Here is a 23953-nt window from a genome sequence, read left to right on the forward strand (position 1 = left end):
CTAGTTATCTGTAACATTTAAATATTGTTCGAATTTGTTTTCTTGTATTTTATCCCTGTATTTTAGGAGCTACCGTAGGCAAGCTCATGTATATATATCCATCTCAAGCTCAATACGACTTGAGAAAACAGTTTGAATTGTTAGTCTCCAAAATACCTGAGTTAATTCTCCTATTCAGGTTGTTTGAATTTGTTCAGTATCGTTACTCCTTTCTGACTAAAAAGTCATGGATTCATGTTGAGGAGCCTTGTTCATTGGGGATCCCCTTTATTTAGGGTGGGAGATAAACCACCAAGAATTCATTGCCAGGAAATAAGATACCTGAGTTCACTGACTTTGTCCTTTTTGAAGAAGTCTAAATCATCTTTAATTCTCAAAAAATACTATATCTCAGAGTTCTTTTTGGGGATTTATTTGTTTGTTCTAAGGTCTTCTCCTTAACCACCAGTTTTCTGCCATGCACCTAGGGTTTTAGGAGTAAATTGGAAGTAAGCGGGAGAGATAGAACAGAATAAGAGGGAGAAATCAGAGAACAAAGAACGAAATTGAGAGAGAACAGAAAGAGATCAGGGAGAACCAAGAGAAATAGAGGGAATTCAAGATAGAATATGAGAGAGAATCAATCTTTTATCATTCCACTTTATCCCTACTCTAACTACTATTGCCTATTTATAGGCTGTCTTGGCTTCAGTTATTAGAACAACTGAAGGGTACAAACAGGTAAAGCAGCAAGTACAACACCTAACTAATACATGTAGTATACTATGACTAATATATACCCTTGGGGTTGTGAGATTTTCCTGATAATATGATGATGTATCTAATCTTCGTGTTTTGAAGATCACTCTAATGAAATCTGTCATTATTCAACTGATGGAATCATGCCTCTCTTCTAAAAGTGAGAAATCTGTACTTATTGCCACTGAAATCTTTTCTTTTTCTATTTCTTATTTTACCACAACTTCTTGTGATATTCTTTTTACTGTGCATATGGGGCTTGCTTATTTTGGAGGTGGACCATAAATGCAGCAACAGCTTTTTTTTTTTTTTTCCTCTTACTTTTATTTATTTTTTATCTTTACGTTGCTCTCTTAGGTTCTCCAAGGGTTTATGTGTGTAGATTTTCTTAAAAACCATGGGATGTGAGACAGCAATGGAAAACATTTCTAATGACACTATTCTTGTTACTGTGAATGATGAACCTCAAATTGCGTTGCTTAGTTGCAATTCCGTGGTATAGTTTTATTTCAGGGTTTACACATTTTAATCCTTGCAACTATATGAGTTTGGGATCAACAAACTTATGGCTGGTCCTTTCTTTTTGCCTTTTACAATGTGTCAGGTTATGTTGTTTACTGTTCTTATATGTTAATAGAGCTTCTTTCAGGGTTTGAACTGAGGATCAAACCAAATTAATACCTTAAATAAATTTTAATATTCATCATTTTGATTGGTCTGCATATCTTTTCAGGGTTTACACATTCAGCTTTTTCGTTAGGATATGAGGCTGGGATCGACAAAAGCTCAATTGATGGAAATTTAGTTCCACCTGGTGCTCTTGTTACATTTGTGCAAAAAGGGATTCAGTATCTCGAGTTGGAAGCAAGCACAAGATGTGTAAGTGCATTTATCTCTTATCTACTAGCATTTGTAAATATTTCTTGCATGGATTGATTACATCTCCTATGATTTTCACAGAGTGATGCAGAAATAGACGAGGATTTCTCGTTCCTTCAGCCCCTAGATCTTATAACAAAGGATGTCTATGAACTGCAAAAGATCATCAAAGAGCGAAAGTCAAAACTTCAACAGGACAGCCACAAAGAGAAGGAGAAAGGTAACGAGTTTGACCGGGAAAATCAACGAGATCATGCACAAGAAAGGGAGAAGGAAAAACAACTAAAGGAAAAAGAAAGAGAACGGGATAGGGGGAAGTTAGAGAAGGATAAAGAAAGAGAGAAGGGTAAAGAAAAGGAAAACCAACTTGAGAATCCTACTGATACGAAAGAAGGTGGAGATAAGGGCAACACCAAGCATGAAGAAAATGGAAACTGTGGAGGTAACCAATGCCTACTGATTTCAGTTCCCATTTCATATGCTGTTGAAGAGAAACAAAGATCCAAATGAATGAAAACATGTTGAGCTGATCATATAGTACTTTATCTTTCATATATATTTGTTTTTCCTATTTGGGGTCTAGAATTCATGTAGCAGATGTCACCTAGTGGGATTAAGGTTTTTGATTGTTGTTGTATATTGGTCTCCACCTAGAAAATAGGTCTTGCATTTTAATTGGCCTTGTAATCCATGCCTTGACATAAGGTTAGCACCAGGATACAAGAGATTGATTAGTGTGGACATAATTGATATTCACAGTTCACTTCTTTGCAGTTTTTACAGATGTTAATTTGGGAATGAGATTTCAGAACATGAAGTGATTTGAACTGTGAGACTTTTTGACAACTTCTCACTTAACCATAACTATATGAATATAATCTCCTTAGAGTGGCCTATATATTTGAAGAAGGAAAATAAAAACAAAAGCCAATATAATTTTCAGCATACAATACATGGTTAATCCTAGGTCTATGAAGTATTGTATTGATAGTGAATGGTAGTTATTCTATTTGATTATCAAATTTGTATTCCGTTCTGTTTGTGTTTGGGATATGATTACAAAATCTGTTGTTTGTATTATTTGTGATATGCAATATAGAACCAGAGCCTATGGATATATGCACAAGTTCCATATCGGTGCCTCGTGAAATTCCTAGCAGTGATGTGATAGTATTAGAAGGCCATACATCTGAGGTTTGGACGTATTCCTATGTTATCCTTTTCTTTTTCTCTAATATTAGTGGTTTTATTCTTTTTCTTGATTTCATGCACTTGTTCTTCCATTCCTAATAGGTTTTCGTATGTGCATGGAGTCCAGCAGGGTCATATCTTGCCTCAGGGTGAGCAAACTTTCTTTCGGAAGAGATGATTATTTGACAATTTGAAATTCTTTCTTATTTTTGTCAATTCATTAAAAAATAGATGTGCATGTGTACCATTTTGGATCATGTTGAAGGAAATTGAAATTCTCTCACTTGTTGTTTCTCGTTTGTTATTTTGATTGCATTATTGAATGGGGGAAATATTTGTGAACCTTATATTAGGGTACCTTTAGATTAGGAAGTGATAAAAGTTTTATGTTATATGCCTATGAATATATTAGGGTGACCTAAACTTCACCAAAATTGAAATAATTATGGTCCAATCAAATATTAGTGAAAACTTTTTAGTAAATTGATTTCATGAGAGCTTTTTTAGGTGCCCACCACTATAATCCTTCAACTTGATAGGAGAGGAAAAATGAATTTCACATTCACCAAGAGGTTATTGAAAACTTGGGACGTCATCTGGAGATTGAAAGCACATATCCCAAGACTGTCCTTTCTGTTTAGAAAATGTTACTTGGGTTTATCGGCTAAAAGAGAAATTCTATGAAACAACTATAAGACCAGTTTTGTTGTATGAATAAAAATTTTGAGTGGTTTAAGTACTAAAATGTGCAAAACAAGAGCATAACTAGGATGGGGATGATAGAGGTGCAGTCACAAGAAAAGAGATAATTAGAAATGATATTATATGTTATAAGATTGGAGGGATGATTATTAAAGATACACCATGCAAGATCCAGTTCAAATAGTTTGAACATGCGAGAAGAACATTGGTAGATGCATTTACAAGGGGAATGAATGAAAATAGTAAAAGAGGTGGAGAAAGATGAAATAAAACTTAGTGGAAAACTTTTAAGCATGAGATAAGATATAATGACCCTGCAGAGGTTATGGTTATGGATAAAGATGGGTAGAGAACTAGAATTCATGTACTTGACTCCTTAGTAGGATAAAAGCTTTGTGATTGTTATTGTATGTTACTTAGGTTTGTTTTCAATGATTTAAGGAAGTGAAATAAGGTGTTTTTATTTTTTTACATTTTGAGGGCAGAATGTGAGAAAAAGCAAGAGAGATTTTGACAATTTTGAGGATCAAGAGCATAGTTTCTTGGTTCGTGGAATGCTTGGTATGCGAAACATAGTACGGGGACGTGGTATGCCACTTTTCCTGGGATGCGATACGTGGGGGGTAGGCTTTATCGGTTCGCTACTTTAGGTCATGGTACGCTTTGGTGTGTCAAAGTGGAACACTTGTCAAATATATGAATTTTTGAAAAAAATATTTTAGATTTTTTGACTATATAAATTAGGTAAGAAAAATATGTTAAATATATTAATAATGATAAAAATGCCAAACAAATAGATATTAATATAATAATTATAAAATCAAAAGGTATAAGAAAGTATAGTGGCGATGTGGAGTCCCAATAAAAAACTTCAGCTATTTAATGCTTAGTTGTCATAATTATTAGTTTTATATTTAATTGTTATACAGTATTTTAAAATTATAAAATTAATTAAAAATATTTATATATATGTACACACTCATTAGAATACAAATTCTTCCAAAATAAAACTTTAAAAGCTGTCTATTATAAACCCCAAAAGTGAAGGCACAACACATGAGAGGCTAGGCTGTGCCTCTCTATAGACCCACTTGCTGTCTCCACCAGCTGCTACAATTTGAACCGTTCTAACAGTGGACGAAGGAAACTGTTCAAAGTTCAAATACTTTTGCAACTTGAAGTACTCCATCGAAATTCAACTTCACAAGAAAATAGCTCATCATTGAAGAAGCTTCTTTTCTTTGTTGTTCATCTATAGTCACCTCTGTTTGGAGATGAGAAGATCCAATGTTAGGGAACATGCTACAACCTCAGCTTCATCAACTTGTATCAGATTTGATCCTCGTCACTGCTTCACCTTCTTGACAAAGACCATGAACTATTGTAGAAAGAAAGGAAGAAGACAACATCAGTGCAGAGAGAGAGGAAGAAGACGACATCAGAGATCTGGGTCTTCATTATAGGGGAACTAGGACGCGTCCCCAGACGTTCCAAGATGCAAATGCATCACGTTCTAGTACGCACAGGGGGGGTATTAGGTAACTATGATCAAGAGTGCTTTTGAGTTTTGACAAAATTATCCTTGTTTCTTTCTTTTGGTGGTTGAAAGAAAATTTTCCATTCACTTTAGATTTCGTGCAAAATTTCCATTCAAAATTTCCCATGATCCTTGTTTCTTTCTAGAGTAGATTTTCTTTCCTAATAGATTTCATGCACTTGAGGGGGCATGTTGAGCATCATGGGATCGTGTGTGCATGGTAGTGTCTTGGTGGCTTTCCATATGGGTTCTAGTGTTGGCAGCAGTAGCAAGTCAAGGCACCCACTGCCTTGATAGATTAAGAAGTTTCCTAAGTTACACTTAGGAAACTTTCTTAATCCCTAGCTTTCCTAATTATTTAGCTTTCTTAAAAATTGTATATATGTTCTTTTGGAAATGTTTGTAGATAGAATGTTTATTAGTCTTTGGTTTCTAAAAGTGTATAGTTTGGTTTCCTTTTTGAGCCTCTCCTATTCTTTATATGAGGATGGCTCGTGTACAATGTTTTTGAATGAAGAAGAAGTATCTTTTTCTATAAATATAGAAAGAGGAAGGAAAATGTGTGACTCCGAGGATCCCCAAGGATAGAGTAGGAAATATAATAGTATTTAGCTTACATGCATGACCATATTTTGTAATTTCCTTTACTTTCTATGTTATAGATATTTGTTTTAGCTATAGGCTGTTATGGTCACTGTTGTAACTGCACATGGGTGCATGTGCAATGTTGTGAGGCTATATAAGCCACAACTAGAGACGATGGAAAGGAATGTTGAATGATAATTGAATATTCTTATTTCTCTCTCTAGATTTCTCTCCCAATCTCTCTCTCATTTCTCTTTTCAATTCTCCCTCATTTCTATCTAATTTCTTCCCCCATTTTTGTCCAATTTCCCTCTCAAATCATTATGTTCTTGGTCTTACTTCTATCGAATTCTTCCGATTCCCAATCCAACCCTAGTCTAACCCTAGGTTCATGACAAATTGGTATTAGAGCCACCATTCCTCAACGGTTCTTTGTGTTAAGTAATTATAGTAATCATAGCAACAATCAGCGTTTGATGAATTTCCGGCGATAGAGGCGAACTCTTGAGGAGTTGTAATAGACATAGTTCTAAAAGGTGCGAGGCGCAAAAGGTCCTATAGCCTGAGGTGTGAGGCGCATGAGGCGAGGTGCGCCTTTGCGAAGCGAGGTGCACCTTTTAAAAAAAAAACTCAAAATCTTGTAAAATCATAAACAACTATCAAATTATTAATAATAACACATTCATATCATTCATGATTCATTATCTCCAAATTCTATAAACTAACAACATCAAAGTTGATTCATTCATCATGCAAATTCTAAACTAGAAACATCATTAAAGTTCAAACTTAAAGTCTCAAACTCAAACAAGTACCAATCATAATGCAAAGTTCTAAACAAACGCATAAACACTACAAGTCCACAATCAATATAAAGAAGTTTTTTAATCAATCATCATCAAGGAGATCATCAACATCAAGGTTAATATCTTCATTATCCCCTTTAATCACCCCTTCATCTTCTTCTTCATCATCTCCCAATTCTTCTCCCTCTTCCAAGTCTTCATCATCTTCGGTCTCTGCCTCACTTTTTTTCCTCTTCAATATCCTGAGTTACTCGCTACTTTGAAGTCGAAGCCGAAGTTGAACCCGATTGTGATCGAGTTTGTTTAATTCTAAATCGATAACTAGGCTCTCAAACTCCTGCAGCCGTAGCGACATTACTCAATGTCAACCCATCCCCAATGTCATCTGGAAAAACAGTTTCATCATCTTTATCATTCTCCTCATCAAGTTTTCCAGTCAACCATTCATTGCTTTCATCAATGTGGGTCAATATGATAAGGTCAATGGGATCACGCATTTGATACCGACGCCTCAATGCTCTATTGTATTTCACAAACACCAAGTCGTTTAAACGAAGTTGATCAAGCCTGTTTCTTCGTTTAGTATGAAGCTGCAACAATTTATGTAAAAACATACTAAGAATAAGCTACATGAAACAAACCAACTACTAATAAAAATTGTAAGTTTTATATGTACAATGCACTTACATTTTCAAACACACTCTAATTCCGTTCACACCCAGATGAACTACAAGTCAAGCTAAGAATTTTAATTGCAAATTTTTGCAACGTGGGTGTTGACATTCCATATGAAGCCCACCATTCAGCTGTCCAATAAAATTCATGGGTTGATTATTATCTATTATTTAGAATGATTATATATATCATGTAATATATATATATATATGTGTGTACCTGGTAATTTCTTAGCTCTCTTTCTAATAGCCATATAGTTTCCAAAGAACCCATCTGCCTTGTTATGCATCGAAAACTCAGCATCAATTTGGTCTTGAACCTTTACATCTGGATTTAACTTTCTAATGCATTCATATAAGCCAGTCATGATCTTTGGATCTATACGTTCAGGCTTGTAGAAATATTCTGGGTTCCAGTACCAACCAACAGCGTGCAGGGGGTGATGAAGTTGAACATCCCATCGATTATCAATGATCTGAAAAATGGGTGCATACTTCTTTTCATCCCCATTAAAAGAGTTAACAATTGCTTCTTTGGCCCTATCTATGGCCTCATATATGTATCCTATAGTCGGCTTCTTCTCACCATCCACTAAGCGTAGTACACGCACCAATGGACCAGCCACCTTTAAAGCATATACAACATTGTTCCAAAATGAAGGCATCAAAATCACTTCTACAACCTTTTTAGCCCCCGCTTCTTTTACCCACTTGCTTGTCATCCACTCCTCGGAGGTAAACATCCTTCTAAGGTTGCTTTTCAGATTATGCATCTTGCCCAAAGTGATAAAGGTAGTTGCAAACTGTGTTTTTGCAGGCCTCAATAACTCTTTCTTGTTAGTAAACCTTCTAAGCATGTTTACTAGACCCGAACGAGTATAAATGTAGTTATTCACCATAACAACTCTCTCAAATGTCTTCTTCATATTAGGCAACTTGAAAATATCTTCTAACATTAAATCCAAGCAATGCGCTACACATGGTGTCCAAAACAACGTAGGATATTTTGCCTCCAAAAATCTTCCTGTTATTATTTGGAGTGAAATTAACAAGATATTAGTAAATAATAAATATCTAATGAATATTCCAATTGTTCTATTTATAAACATAATACTAATTACAAAAATGAATTTCATACCTGCTAAAACATTGTTTGAAGCACTATCTGTGACCACTTGCACCACATTTCTTACTCCAATCTTTTCCACACATTTACTTAATAATTGAAACATCTTTTCCCCAATCTTTGAATAGCTAGAACCATCAACAGACTCCAAAAACATACTTCCTTTAGGAGAATTGACTAAAAAGTTAATCAATGTCCTTTCCCTCTTGTCTTTCCATCCATCTGACAAAATGGAACATCCATATTTGGCCCACGCCTTTTCATGATCTTTCATCATTGCACGAGTGGCTTCCATCTCTTGTTTGAGAAGGGGAACCCTGACTTCATGGTAACTAGGCGGCTTCATACTCAGACCATACTGACCAACTGCTTTTATAAAGACTTTAAAACTGTCATATATCACTGCATTGAATGGAATGCCTGTATCAGACATCCATTGTGCAAAGCTTCTACAAACTTGAGCAATTCTTTTTTTGCAAACTCATTCTCACCCAACCTTGTTTTCTTTCCTTTGGCCTTGTTTTTCAACACATTAACTTTTGGGTCTTTAAGAAAAACATCAAGAGGACCCTTTTGTGTTGGCCCTTTAACACTACCAACACTACCAGTACCGCTTTCACTTCCGGTAGATACATTGGGTCTTTTTTTACTTTGAGGCAGTGGCTCATCATCATCATCATACCCTTCACCAAAGTGAAAATCATCATCTAATGGTGCCATTTTTCGCTCATCCTTGTTATTCTTCTTCTTTTGCATGTACTCTCCAATCTCTTCTTTTACTGATGGAGGACATTTTGGACAAGCTTTAGTATTCCTAAAACCACCCACAAGATGTTTCACCCGAAATATACCACATTTTGTTACTTTACGACAAAATTTACATGTGATATTTCTATCACTAGGATCAGCTTCAAAATAATTCCATGCCGGGTTAGTTTTGGTAGTTGCCAACGACATTGATAAACTATAAAGAAAACAAGAAAACAACAACCGTATAAACTATAAAGAGAGAGCAGTAACCAACAAGAGAAATTAAGCAAGAATGCAAGAAATAATCAAATAAAAAACAAGTAAAGAACTCACAAGGGCAGACTGGAACCAAGAAGAGGGGAGGCTGGAAGCCTGGAACCGAGATTGTCAGCTACTTTCGGTGGGCAGTGGGCTGCTTAATAGTTTGAAGAGCAGAGGAGAAGAGAAGAAAGGAAGAGAGGAGAAGAGCGTGAGAAGAAGAGAATAAAGGAAGAGGGTGCGGCTGGAGAGGAGAGGAAGAGAGGAGGCGAGCGCGGCTGGAGAGGAAAGGAAGAGGAAGATCGGGCTGAGCTAGAGAGGCTGGAGAGGAGAGGAAGAAGAAGATCGGGCCAAGCTGGAGAGGAAGATAGGATGCAGACGCGGCTGGAGAGGAGTGGAAGAGGAAGATCGAGCAAGCTGGAGAGGAGAGGTTGGATAGGAGAGGAAGAGAGGAGGTGGGCTGGCGCGGTTGGGGCTGGAGAGGAGAGGGAGAGGAAGAGGAAGATCGGGTGAGTTGGAGAGGTGAGGTTGGAGAGGATGCGAGCGCGGCTTGAGTCGGGAGGAGTGAGGAGCGTTGCCCAGGTTTTAATTAAAACTTAGGTTTCATGAGGCGCGCCTAGGCACGCCTCATCGTTCAAGGCGAGGGCCTCACTAAAACCGCCTTGCCTCGGCCCGGGCGAGGTGCCAAACTGGTGCCTAAAGGTGCCTAGGCGTGCCTTTAACAACTATGGTAATAGAACCGATCGAACTCACCAGGAGCTCCAATAGAGTCGATCAAATCCTCAGGAGACCGTAATAGAGCCCGTCCTAAGCCTTTGATTAGTTTGACTGCAACTGAGTGGCAATCCTTAACTGTTGAATTGGACCTGGACGATTCAGGAAGGTGGTTTTCAAAGTGGAATTCAGGCAACTTCTGAAGGCATATTAGAGTCGCTGAAGCAGAGTTGGCGAATTTAGGCCAAGGCAAAGATGAGTGAATTCCAGAACCAATGGACGGTGATTGGGCGAGTAGGAGGATGCGATTCTATGTGAAATCGACCGAGCAATGGTTCGGTGAGTCCGACGAATTCAACAGTGTCGGCGATAGATTGCAAGGTAAAGAACGATTCAACCGAGAGAAAAGATCAAGGCAACTAGGCTCGGAACTGAAGGCGAATTAGACAGTGAGTGTGATTCCATAAGGCGATTTAGGTAAGCTTCGGTGCGAACTTAGAAATGAAGAGGAAGAGTGACTCTCGGTTGTGAATTTACTGACCGTTGGTTAGAAATTGCAAATGAGTAGGCCGGGCGATTCTGAATTGGAAGGTGACTTGGCCAGGCAGATCCATTTGTGATTCTGACAAGTTCTTAATGATTGGGCTCGTATTTTGGAAGGCACAATTGAGAGGTTCGATTAGGCGAGTATTGGAGGCAAAAGTGGAATTGATCTAAGTTAGGCCACTATAATCCAATGGCCCACGCTTTCTAGTTGTGATTTTGACAACTCCCAACATCTAATTCCAACGAGTTCGATTGGTCTTGGCTGTTGAAATCAAGATCGATCATAACAAAAAGGGAGTAGTAATTCTCAGCTTAGAAGTTGTAGTTGGTTTTACAGAAATTTCAGACAACAGCAGATCTGACGAAGGTCCTTATCAGCTATTGAATTGCATTGAGGCAATTCTAATTTAGAGCCGATTAGCTCACAGAAGGGTGTGGATTCAGATGTACAGAATGTCTATACCTTGGTCACCAAAGTATACTACTTCCACTAAATTGACCATGGGGAGCAATGAACGTATGAGACCAATGGAGTCTCAATTGCAGTAGGAGGATGCTGCATTTTTAGGGGGATGTCCTACTTGTGAGGCTGTGGGGAGCAGTGTGTCATGAACCTAGGATTCATAACAGGGTTGGATTGGCAATCGGAAGGATCCAATTGAGTAGAACTGAGAACATAATGTTTAGGGGGAAAAATTGGACAGAAATGGGGGGAGGATGAGGAGAGAAATGAGGGAGAGCAGTAGAGAGAAACAAGAGGGAGAATTGAGAGAATTGTAGAGAAAATCAGATTTTCATTCAATCAATTCAATCATAAAAATCCCATCCGTTTACATAGCCTTATATAGACATATTTGCTCCTAACTAACTGCATAACAACACCCATGTGTTTCTAACCCAATACTAAAATATCTTTTAACAATTATTGTCAACCTATTATTATATTGCCCTTCTATGGATCCTTGGGTCATGACAATTCCTCCCTCCTTGAGAGAGTTCTTGTCCCCAAGAACTTGCAACAAGTAGCCATGGCTCTTCATCCAATTCCAGCCTTCTCTATCTGGTTCATCCTTCTTTCTTTCTTCTTCCTTCTAGGTCTCTTCTTCTTCATTGTTAGGTTCTCAACAAAAATGATAATCATTGCAGACAAGGTTGCATCTTCCTCCAAAGAGTAACATACTATTTCCCTTGGGTTTGCAATAGCTACCAAATTAAGGTTGCTAGTACCCATAGTCTGGGGATCCAATATAATGTCAAAACCTGTCAATGTGTCCACATCAAATGCCTTCAATGAATTTAGCCGCTCCTTGTCGCAGGTAGCAGCTGAAATCTACAACCCTATAGTCTTCAAATGTTGATCATTCCAAAACTCACACAACCGACCAGCTACCACATATGTTTCCCTCTTCTCATCATCTTCGTTGTGTGTTGTTTTGAATACATAGGGTTGACTAACTAGTTCTCCAGCCATCTGTTCGTTCTTCAATGTAATAGACAATCATTCGGATTTGCCAACTGGAGGAAGAACCAACATAGTAGTGGAAGTTTTGTTCCCTTTGACAAAACCTTTGACTTCTTCAGCTGCCTCCTTTCGCTTTACCCCAACTACAACTGGCTTTAAGAATTCCTCACCACTCTGAATCTGTTGCTGGTGGATAGAACTACTATCAAGGTCATAATTCATAGAAAACTTCCCTTGGCTGGAAGAGAAATCAGCATCTTCTGCATTCTGGCTTGACCTTTTTGCAATGGCAGCATCATCATCATATTGTTTAATGCTAGAATCTTTTATGTCGATGGTAAGATATCCTCCAACTAGTGTTGTTTCCACCTTCTCGTTGCCTATTTTAACCCAAGCCAAGGAATCCTTAGCTTTTCCCGCAATCGCATTCCCCACATAGCCGATTCTCCATATAATGGGCTCATCACTCGCGGTAATGCAAGGGGCCTTGCTTCTTCTATAAATCCCTTCATTGATCCTTCATTTCTTTCCTGTCAGCCCTCATTCGGCACATTCAAGTGTATTAACTCTTGCCTTGGCTGCTCCATTTTAAGGAAATCCTGTTTGTTAAAACTTTCGTGATAATCATCGAAATATTCCACTGAGGAGTTGTAATGATACTTCTTAGTTAGTATCATTGCAAACTCCTGCAGCTTCTTGCGGAACATACGACTGAATTCTTCGCATGTTTCATTCATCCCACTGCTTGCTCCCTTGTCAATTCGGCTAGACACATTATCCTACCTTTCCCAAACTTGATTCTTCTGAATAAATTGCTCCTGATTCTAGTTGTTGCTAGCTGAAATTGCAGCCTTCTTCTGTTGCCATTGAGGCTCCAATTGCCTCATGCTTCCACTGCTTCCCATGGATTCACGAGCAAAATTTCCCATTGAAAATGCAGCATTCTTTTGCTGCAATTGAGACTTCAATGGTCTCATATATGCATTGCTCCCCATGGCCGACTTTTCACCAACAACATACTTCGACGACCAAGGAATGGGAGTTTTGTACATGCTTCTGTTTTGCCTGTTATAGCAGTTCCTATACTTGCCTCAAATGCAATTCAATAACCGAAGAACACCTGCTCTACTTCACCTCCCTACTTCAAACAAAGTTTAACCAAATTTCAAAGCCTAAATCAACCTCTTGTTCCCTTTATTCACAGCCTCAAGCGCCAACAATCAACAAGCTGGCTAAGTTGGAAGAATCCACTTCCCACACGGAATTCGCCGAATCTGCTTCACTCCTCCACTTCGAGCAGCAATGGCTCTATTAAATTTGTAGAGAGTCGGCCAGCAATAACCCTCAAAATCATATTGGAAGCATCTGCCTATCCATCGTAAATCACCTTCATGCATCGGAATCTAACCCCGAGAATCAATGGTCGTCTTCTTCTTCAAGACTCGGACAGGAGTGCCCAAAATTCCTAGGTGACAATCACCTCACATCGGCCCAGAAAAATCGCTCACTCAATCACCATCCGAGGAGTGTCAGAATCCCAACCGAGAGTCGCCTCTTGTTGCGCCTACGGAGATCCCAACACTGGCTGTCAGAATCAATTGGCCAAGTCGCCCCTAGCACAGTCTCCCGAATGGATTGACTCCAATCGCACCACCAGAACGGATCGACTCCGTTATTTAATCCACTCTTTGTTGTGTCTCGAATTGCTTTCTGCGATCCGTTCCGTTCCGCAACCAATTCACCTATCAGTGTCGTCAACTTGGATGGAATTCTTGCACCTGTTGTCCACTCCAGTTTGCAAATCCTCCTGGCTTGCTCGTCTTCGAGTTTGGTCAAGATTATCGGAGTCTTGGCCACGAGCCAATCCTCCTACTTCTCCTTCGCGTCTTCACTAGAAGTTGATGCTTCTTGAATCGCCTTCAAGCGACGAACCAGGATTGCCGAAGTTTCGCCAAACCGGCTTGATCACCATCGAAGCCAATCCACCAGTGCAACTGTGGGTTCTTTGTCGCTGAATCGCTCTTGGGAGCCGTCTAGAATCATCGGCTCTGAATCTTCAACTAATATTGCTTAATCTTGGACAATTGCGATTGCCTTGGGTCTGCCTGCATCGCCTCATAATTGGTTCACTTCATGCTTGTCACTTCTGACCAGCTTCGTCGTCAATTTCGACCCAAAATCGTCGGAAATTTGTTTGGATGTTAAACGCAACTAACACCCAAGAGTGCTGGAATCTGCTTCACCTTCACAGGCTGCTTGATAATTTCTGTTGAATCGGTGGTCATAGTTACTGTTAGGAAGCGCCTCCAGCCCCACCTCTTGAATGGATTGGCTTCGATTACACTACCTGCTGTGGATCGACAGTCCATAATTCCTAGCCAATCGCGGTGGGTCCTGCAATTCACCTATTCGATCACGATATTAGGATCCTAATGGCTCGGATCTGCCTCCAATACGTGACTAAATAGAATTCACTAATAGAATCGACGGAATCACAGCCGAGGAACGGTGCTCTGATACAAATTTGTCATGAACCTAGGATTTATAATAGGGTTGGATTGGCAGTTGGAAGGATCCGATTGAGTAAACTGAGAACGTAATGTTTAGGGGGGAAAATTGGACAAAAGTGGGGGGAGGATGAGGAGAGAAATGAGGGAGAGCAGTAGAGAGAAACAAGAGGGAGAATGGAGAGAATTGTAGAGAGAGAATTAGATTTTCATTCAATAAATTCAATCATAAAAATCCCATCCATTTACATAGTCTTATATAGGTATATTTGCTCTTAACTAACTGCATAACAACACCCATGTGCTTCTAACTCAATGCTAAAATATTTTCTAACAACTATTATCAACCTATTATTATAGTGCCCTTTTATGGATCCTTGGGTCATGACACAATGCACACATGAAACAAATGATGTTGCAATTGCAGGAGAAGAATGCTGCATTCTCAGTTGAAGGCAGATATCATGAGGAGTTTGGCTAGAAGCCTTGGGCATGGGAAAAGAGGTTTGGGAAGGGGAGCAGCCAATTGGACAAGGAAACAAGAAGTGTAGTACATGATACGAGTAAGGAATTTGGCCATATGTTACATGAGCAGTTGCAGGAGTTCGCAATGATATTGATTAAGAAGTGTCACTACAGCTTTTTTGCTAAATTCTTCAATGATTATCGCATAAGTTTTAACAAAGAGGACTTCCTTAAAATGGAGCAGCTGAAGGAGAAGTCAAAAAGGCGAGAAGCGGATTCATTGCCTATTTCCAATGTGGAGTGGAAGAAGTATACCGGTTTCAGCAGAATTATCAAGGAGGATGGCAACATCAGTGTTGATATTGGTGGTGAATGGCATTATCCAAAAGGAATCTGTAACGAACAGGTTGATAGGGCAGCAAATGCAAAGGGACAATCTAATATTGATGAAAAAGTTCATATAGAGGGAAATTCCAACAAACACAAAGAAAAAGGAGTTGCTGAATTGTTTGCATGGAATCAAGAGGTTCTAACTGAAAATTCAGTCAATATTAAGGAAGTTGGTGCTGGAACCAAAGCAAACTTATCAATGGTAACTTCGGATTCTGAAGAGGAAAGAAGATTAGATGAAGGGATCTGTGTAAATCACACTTTACAAGAACTGGAAGCTGATGATTCGAGTGATAATCAGTCTATACAACAGATTGGAGGTGAGAACTACTATGTGGAAGGCCTCCATACATCTGATAGTTCGGGCAGGGATATTGTTTCATTAGATAATTTTGCTGTAAATCATGTTGGGAAAGAAGGTTGGGATGAAGGCCTTATGAAAGCTACTAAGGAACCGTTGGTTGGGATTGAAGTCACAACTCCTCCTAATTCTAATGCTCATGGAGAGCCTTGGTCTGAGTATCCAAGGCAAGTTTACAAATTTCCATTGCTGCATTTTCAGAATGTTGCTAATATTTTTGCAACAAAGCATGGCCGTGGGTTGAATGGGGATACAATAACTGCAATTATGGCTACAGGTCTACCCCTCTTACTTGTATTGGACTGTAATGAAGTACTAACAGAAGTCATGGACATGGATAGTCCTTTCGTTGGACTCCAAGGTTTAACTACTAACTATGTCAGTCTGGGAGTGGCTGATCATGTCCATAGATTGGAGACCAAGCTTGACTGGATAACTATTAGTGGGGGTGGTTTGTATTGGGCTTGAACTCGATGAAGTTTTCCCTATGAAAATTTTGGGTCAACTTAGGCCTCGAATTGATCTTGGTAACCTAAGAATGAAGATGAAGAGGCCTAGAAGGAGAAAGAAGGAAAAGGAATGAAACAGATTGAGAGAGCTGGTATTGGGTAAGAGCAGTGACCAATTGTTGAAGTTCTTAGGGACAAGAACTTTTTCAAGAAGGGGGGAATTGTCATGACCCCGAGGATCCCCAAGGATAGAGTAGGAAATATAATAGTATTTAGCTTACTTGCATTACCATATTTTGTAATTTCCTTTACTTTTTCTATTATAGATATTTGTTTTTACTTTAAGCAGTTATGGTCACTGTTGTAACTGCACATGAGTGCATGTGCAATTCTGTGAGGCTATATAAGCCACAACTAGAGATGATGGAAAGGCATGTTGAATGATAATTAAATATTCTTATTTCTCTCTCTAGATTTCTCTCCCAATCTCCCTTTTGTTTATCTCTGCAATTCTCCCTCATTTCTATCTAATTTCTTCCCCATCTCTGTCCAATTTCCCTCTCCAATCATTATGTTCTTGGTCTTACTTCTATCAGATTCTTCCGATTCTCAATCCAACCCTAGGCTAACCCTAGGTTCATGACAAAATGTTGTTGTAGATGCATTATCCATCTATTTTGAAGAGGGAACATCTGTAGCTATCACCTCAGTTGTTCCTAATTGGTATCAAGAAGTGACAACATTTTATGATAATGATGAGTGGACTAAAGAGCTCTTAGAGCAACTGGTCATTGATCCCTCAAGCAAGCGGAGCTTCACAGTAAGTAATGGGTGTTGATAAGATACCAGGGTAGGCTGGTAATTGGAAATTGTGGCCAACTCAAGAGGAAGATATTGCTGTCCCTGCACAAGTCTCGTTTAGGTGGACAATTAGGCTGTCATGACCCAAGGATATAGTAGTAATTAGATAATAGATTAATTTCTTTTTAGTTGTAGCGGTTTATACCTAAAAGAAAACTGCCTTTAGCTATACTTGATTTGAATATTTGGCAGCCCTATTGCTGCCAAACCTTAGCTACCATATCAGTATATAAGACTGATCCAATCTAATTCAAGACATACAAGAATATTATTGAATGAAATCTGATTCAAACTATCTTAATTTCCCTCTCTTCTCTCAGTTCTCCCTAATCTCTCTCACTGTTTATGTTCTTCCCTAATTCCCTCCCATTTCTTCTGATCTATCTTCCCCAATTCCTTCCAATTATCTCTTAAACCCTAGGTTGAACCCTAGGTACATGACAAATTGGTATCAGAGTAGTTGTTCCTTGGCTGATAATTTTTGACGATTCTTGGCGTGAATTCTAAATCGACTTGACAACATAAGAGACAGATCGAAACAATGCAATTGTTCCTCGGCAGGTTTTCTTTGTTAATTAATTTCGAATTGATATAGACTACTGCTTTCCAATGTAATGGATAATTCTAATGGAGGAAATTTTTGGCTATTTGACCTTGAGGCGATTGATTATTGAACAGATCTGGCGGAATTCCTGCGAATGGAGGTTTAGGCTATAATTAGAGTGCGCATATTTTGAGACGATAAATCCTAGCTGCAAATTGAAGGTAATTCTTGGTTGAGAGTCAGGAGATCTAGGCACTCGAAGGCCAATCAAAGTTGTTGTAACTATGCGACTTCTCTTGCTCTTGAATCAAGTTTGACTTTGAAGCGGAACAATGCTAACGAATCTTGGTGAATTGAAGGCGACGCAGATTTCGATCTGACTTTTGATTAATACCCAGGCGTATCAGAGCAATGAATCAGTGCAACTAATTCCGACGAGCTAGGTGATTTTCGGTGTTCCAGGTGAGTATTCTTTGGATAATAATCGAAGCAGATCCATGCGAGCTAGGCTAATTTCTAGTAGTCTATGATCGAATTTTGCAAGCGAAACAAGAGGTGATTTTCAGTTGTATTTTTTGATGCTCCTTGACGGTTGTGAATTTTGGTAATATGGTTTAGAATTGAAAGGCAACTTGAGACAGGCAGATTTAGCGAAATGAAGTTTCAGAAATAGAGGATTGTTGATTTGCCGTGATCGTAATCAATGGCAAACAACTGCAGTGAATAGAGAAGAAAATTCAGAGCAAGTTCTTGGTCAATGATTTGTCAAGCAATCAAACCACCATTGGCTGACGACACCCAAATGAAGCAAATGGAGTCTCAGTTGCTGCAGGTGACGACAACGGTGGCGGAGATGCAAACTTGTATGGGATCTATGGAGGAGACAATTGGAACGGTGGTGGATAAGAAGGTAGACAATGTCGTGGATTGGTTGCACGGGTATATGCGCAATCATATTTCAAGAGGAGATGCGGGAGCAGAGCAACATGCTGCGTGAGCAGATGCAGCAGTTCATGCGCATGTTCTCCAGCCAGAATCAAGTAAAGATCTCATTTGACTTTCCCCCTAGAGATAGGCTAGAACCAATCCTTTCGAAAATTGGAACCAACTACAGGGCAGCGAGATCCTTGGAGTTTGAGGTTGAATCGGTCACTGTGGGAGAAAATGTGGTGGAGAAGAGATAGGAGATACCGGTGACCACCCACCAATCTAGTTTTCCGGTGCCAAAATTGGGATTACCTCTATTTGATGAGCAAAAGCCTAGATGGTGGGTGAGGCGATGCGAGAAATTGTTCAACATCCACCAAGTGCTCGATAGCAAGAGGGTTACCCTTGTATCTGCCTATCTAAACGATGTTGGAGATGTGTGGTTCTAAGGATGATCCAGAGTTAGGGATGGTTGCAATTGGGGTGAATTTGTTAGAGGTTTGTATGAGAGGTTTGGAGATTGTGGCATGATGGATATAGTAGAGGAATTTAATAAGTTCAAACAAGATGGGACAATACAGGAATATCAACTCAGATTCGTGGAGTTAATCGCTCATGCTGAACCGTAACCCCCACAAGATCAAGGAATATTTCGTCTCAAGCTTCATTAGTGGCTTGAGCGATGACCTTAGGCCCATGGTGAAGATGTTGAAGCCTAAGACAATGCAGGAAGCAACTAAGGGTGCTTCATTGCAAGAGCTATCAGTGGAAGCCCTTATGACGAAACATTGGTTCCTAACTGAAATTCATCCTGCAAACAGTTCATAGCTGGAAGGAAATCCAAGTCATAGGGTTTATACTAACCCTAATTCAGCCAAGTCTCTTTTGATGGAACAAAGGAGACAGGTAGGGTTGTGCTATCGGTGTGGAGAATAGTTTAACTCAAGTTATAGTTATAGGAAACAATTACTATATATGGAAGGATTGGAGGATGGGAAAGAAGAAGAAGAGCAAGTTGGGATTGGGTGAAGAAACGGGACCAATTGCAGCTAGTTCTTGGGGACAAGAACTCTTTCCAGGGGAGGGGAGAATTGTCATGACCCAAGGATATAGTAGTAATTAGATAACAGATGAACTTCTTTTTAGTTGTATTGTAGTTGTAGTGGTTTGTACCTAAAAGACAACTGCCTTCAACTGTACTTGATTTGAATATTTGGCAGCCCTATTGACGCCAAACCTTAGCTACCAGATCAGTATATAAGGCTGATCCAATCTAATTCAAGACATACAAAAATATTATTGAATGAAATCTAATTTCAAAATCTCAATTTTCCTCTCTTTCTCTTGGTTCTCCTTAATCTCTCTCACTGTTTATGTTCTTCCTGAATTTCCTCCCATTTCTTTTGATCTATCTTCCCCAATTTCTTCCAATTATCTCTTAAACCCTATTTACATGACATAGGCATGCAAAACACCTACCACAAGGTAAAACAACTCTTCTATTGGCCTTAATTAAAGAAGTTCATGAAGGAGTTTATTATGGCCTGTGATATATATAAAAGATGCAAGCATGAAACAGTAGCAATCTTGGGTTTACTGCAACCCTTGGCCACTCTTGAGCAAGCATGGACCAGTATGTTTGTGGACTTTGTGGAGGGATTACCGAAATCGGAAGGTAAGGATTGCATATTGGTAGTGGTGGACAGATTTACAAAATTTGCCCATTTCCTAAGCCTTTCCCATCCTTTCATTATACAAGAGGTAGCCTGAATCTTCTTAGACCAAGTAGTGAAGATCCATAAAACCCCACAATCTATAGTATCAGACTGGGACAAGATATTCACAAGCTTGCTATGGAAAGAATTGTTGAAGTCCCTTGGAACTAAGCTGCATGTGTCTGCTGCTTGTCACCCAGAGACAGATGGAAGACGGAAAGGGTGAACCAATGCTTAGAAACTTACCTTCGTTACCTTTGTTTTCTCCAGCAGCTCAAATGTTGGCACAAGTGTCTCTCCCTAGCTCAATGGTGGTATAACTCTAGCACCACAATTCCATCAAGATGTTGTCACGACCCTAGGGTTTGTCTAGGGTTTAGAAAGGAAATTGGAAGAATTTGAGAGAGAAATAGAAAAGAATTGAAGGGAGAGACAGAGTAGAAATAGAGGGAATGGAAGGAAAACAAGGGAGAACGAAAGAGAGAAATATGAATTTAACATATCATTTTCAACATGCACTTCTCTACATACTATAGCCTATTTATAGGTTTTTTTTAACTAAAAGTAGAATCTAGAAACAACACCCATGTGCACTTCAACATAATTAATAGCATCTCCTAACAAACAATTATAACTAATTACAGTATTGTCCCTCTAATTCCCCTTGGGTTGTGATAATCCCCCCTCCTTAAAAGGTTTCTTGTCGCCAAGAAACTTACAGCTACTAACCATGCTCTTCATCCAATTCTAGCCTTCACAATCTGATTTCTTATTTGCCTGAGTATTGTCATAAGGTATTGGAGGACTACCTTTTTTCTTTCAAGAGAAATAGACTTGAAGTCTTCAAAATCCAGAGTTGCTATGATCATATCCTTTCTCGAGTTCTCAGCATCTTTTACTTCCTCATCTACCTTAGAGATCTCAGTAATCAGAGTGTATTTTACTTCCTGAATTTTCTCATCCATTGCAGGAAGCTCATCAATTTTTTGTTGAAATAGATCCCCAATTGCCTCTTCTGATCCATATTTAGGGCCTTAGCCGGGGTTAAGGCAGGCAAACTTCTCACTGTCAGACCATTCCTCTGCCATGATTGATTGTTTCCCTTAGTCATTACCCCACTATTACCGTAAGAATTCTTCTCTCTGTTTCTCTTATGCTTCAATTTATTGAATTCTTTGATAACATCGGTTTTTGTCCTTTCTCCAAATCAAGTACACAAGTCGCTTACGAACTTTGGCCAGCTCCATTCCACCCTTCCTCTACACCAATTTTGGAACCAATCATTAGCTACATCATTTAAATAGGTTGTAGCCATATTAACCTTTTATCTTTTTGCCACTCGGTATTGATAGAACACTCACTCGCACCTCCTGATCCACCATCTAGGCCTATCTGTTTCAAATGCAAGAATGTCCATCCACGGGCCCGAGGGTGTGGAGTGAGTTCCCCCATCTCCTGGTCTTAAGTTTTCCTTCTTTTCATCCTCCATTCTTGATCTTAGGGACACAACAACCTTATGAATACCCCCAATCTGTGGGCTACTCTTAGTATAACCTTTAGGTTGTAGCCTTTGCTTTTCGTTGCAACTCTCATATCCCATTTGAATTAAGGGACCAAAATATTCTTTAGAAAAACATTCAGCTGGAATTCTAACCTGAAATTTATAAGAACATAGGATCAAAAAGTCATCCAGCTAGTTACTGAGGTCCTTGATTCCTTTTCTTGTTGCAACAACTAGTCCTTCAACAATCTCCTTCGTTAAATTCTTTGAAAATTCATTGCTGTAGCAATCTCTTGCGCAGCTTTTAAGGATCCCTTTGAAAATTTATTTCGATAATTTAGCAAACCTAAATTCATTGGAGCCTAAATTCAACAACCTAATCCGCCTTAATCATTGCTTCAAGTTCAAGTAAGAAACAACTTACAAGTATCACCTGAATCCACAAATTTTTCGTGACTAAATTGGCTCTGTTGAGCTTTCTGAGAATCGTGCACTAATAGCTTCCAAGGTCCACAATTGCTTTCTGAAAACTCAATTCTCTTCTCACCACTTCCAACCGCAGCTTCCTTCTTGCCTCAACCTTAATTCAGCAATTGAGGTTCTTTGGATCTGTCACAGTCCGAGAATTTATTGAGGGCCAACCACTCTCAAGATCTAATTTACCATGAACAATCCCCTGAGAATCGCACAACTGCTGTTATTCTCCGGAATGAGAACCGATCGCTGCACCAACCAACAACCTGCCTACAATTTTCGATCGAAATGAATTTCTAGGTGATAGACTTGGCATTCGCCTTCAATTTGAAACCTCATACGATTGGTGCAAGAGAGGTTGAAAGTCACGGAACTGCTTTGTTAGGAATCGACTTGAATAACACCTCTTGAATTACTTGCTGCAATCGTTTATTGTACTCTCCGTCAAATTTCGAGCCTCAATTATTTGTCGAGAGTCACATGGACACCGCCTCCAATAATCGCCTAATCTAGCTGCTCGGAATTCACCAAGATCTAATCTGTCTTCCTCGAATCTAAGTTCCATAGCTTGAGTTTGCCCAAACCAATTGCGCATGCAATGATTAGACCTGGAATGACAATTGAAAGTGCTTGTTTGTTTCACCATCAAAATCGCAATCGCCACATATTTGATCGGCTCTACTTCAATTCGCCCTAGGCCTACGTCTACTTCTTACCCAAACACTGACCACTGGCTGGAGGACCACTGCACTCCTTGAGTTCACGTTGATCGACAAGTCCTCGGGATTCAATCGCGATCGTTGTAGGCTCCAATCGCTCCAATTTGCTTCTCTCTGATGCCTTAATCTTTGTTTAAATCGTTGCTCGATCAATTGCCAGAAGTCGCCGGGAATAGATCAGCTGATAATCAGCTTCCTGTGATTCAATCGTCTCTATTACAATCCTTCAAGTCGCCTTTGAAGTGAGTCTAGTCCTCGCCTTCAGCCACCTGACTCGCTTCTGACGCTACTATTTGAATTTGCTGGAAACGATGCACAACTTATGAAACAAACTTGCACTTCGCAATTCTGAAACCAGCATCCGATAATTGTTGGCATGTTGAATTTTCGAAAGTCATTAATCTACGATCAGCTTCCAAAAAATGGCAAGCGAAGAGCTTTCGAGAATTGGTAGCTCTGATACCAAATGTCACAACCCTAGGGTTTGGCTAAGGTTTAGAAAGGAAATTGAAAAAATTTGGAAGAGAAATAGAGAAGAATTGGAGGAGAGAGGGAGTAGAAATAGAGGGAATAGAGGGAAAACAAGGGAGAACGAGAGAGAGAAATATGGGGAGAGAAATATGAATTCAGCATATCATTTTCAACATACAGTTCTCTACATACTATAACCTATTTATAGGTTGTTCAATTGAAAGTAGAATCTAGAAAGAGCACCCATGTGCACTTCAACAGAATTAATAGCATCTCCTAACAAATAATTGTAATTAATTACAGTATTATCCTTCTAATTCCCCTTGAGTAGGTCGAAAACTGAATATCTGGACTTATCTTTGTTGAGATGGTGTGTTCTTGTTTCTTTAGAGAAAACCTAAAATGTTGGTAGTTGATTCCATTGTAGCTTTATTCAAATGACTTATAGTTGCTATATTAGTAGTGAAGGGGAACACTCACTTCTGTCAAGGGCATTCTAGAACTGTACGTTCTCTTTTTGGTTGCTTCATCATTCATTAAGCATACAAAGAGTTTTTCTCCCTGGAATAGAGACTTGGAGGACTAAAGCTTCTCCTGGAGT

At 39.2% G+C, this 23953-nt stretch overlaps 1 protein-coding gene across 1 annotated transcript in view; it reads left to right on the forward strand.

Moving 5' to 3' along the window:
- The window catches only part of LOC127807690 (WD40 repeat-containing protein HOS15-like), a 59350-nt gene that overhangs the window by 19123 nt on the left and 16274 nt on the right, over positions 1 to 23953 (forward strand). The window contains exons 2-5 of the mRNA XM_052345727.1: positions 1472 to 1617; positions 1699 to 2059; positions 2717 to 2811; positions 2911 to 2957. Coding sequence (XP_052201687.1) covers positions 1472 to 1617; positions 1699 to 2059; positions 2717 to 2811; positions 2911 to 2957 — 649 coding nt within the window. The remainder of the gene's footprint in view (positions 1 to 1471; positions 1618 to 1698; positions 2060 to 2716; positions 2812 to 2910; positions 2958 to 23953) is intronic.

The sequence above is a fragment of the Diospyros lotus genome, chromosome 8 (assembly GCF_014633365.1).
Source record: "Diospyros lotus cultivar Yz01 chromosome 8, ASM1463336v1, whole genome shotgun sequence".
Taxonomy (NCBI): Eukaryota; Viridiplantae; Streptophyta; class Magnoliopsida; order Ericales; family Ebenaceae; genus Diospyros; species Diospyros lotus.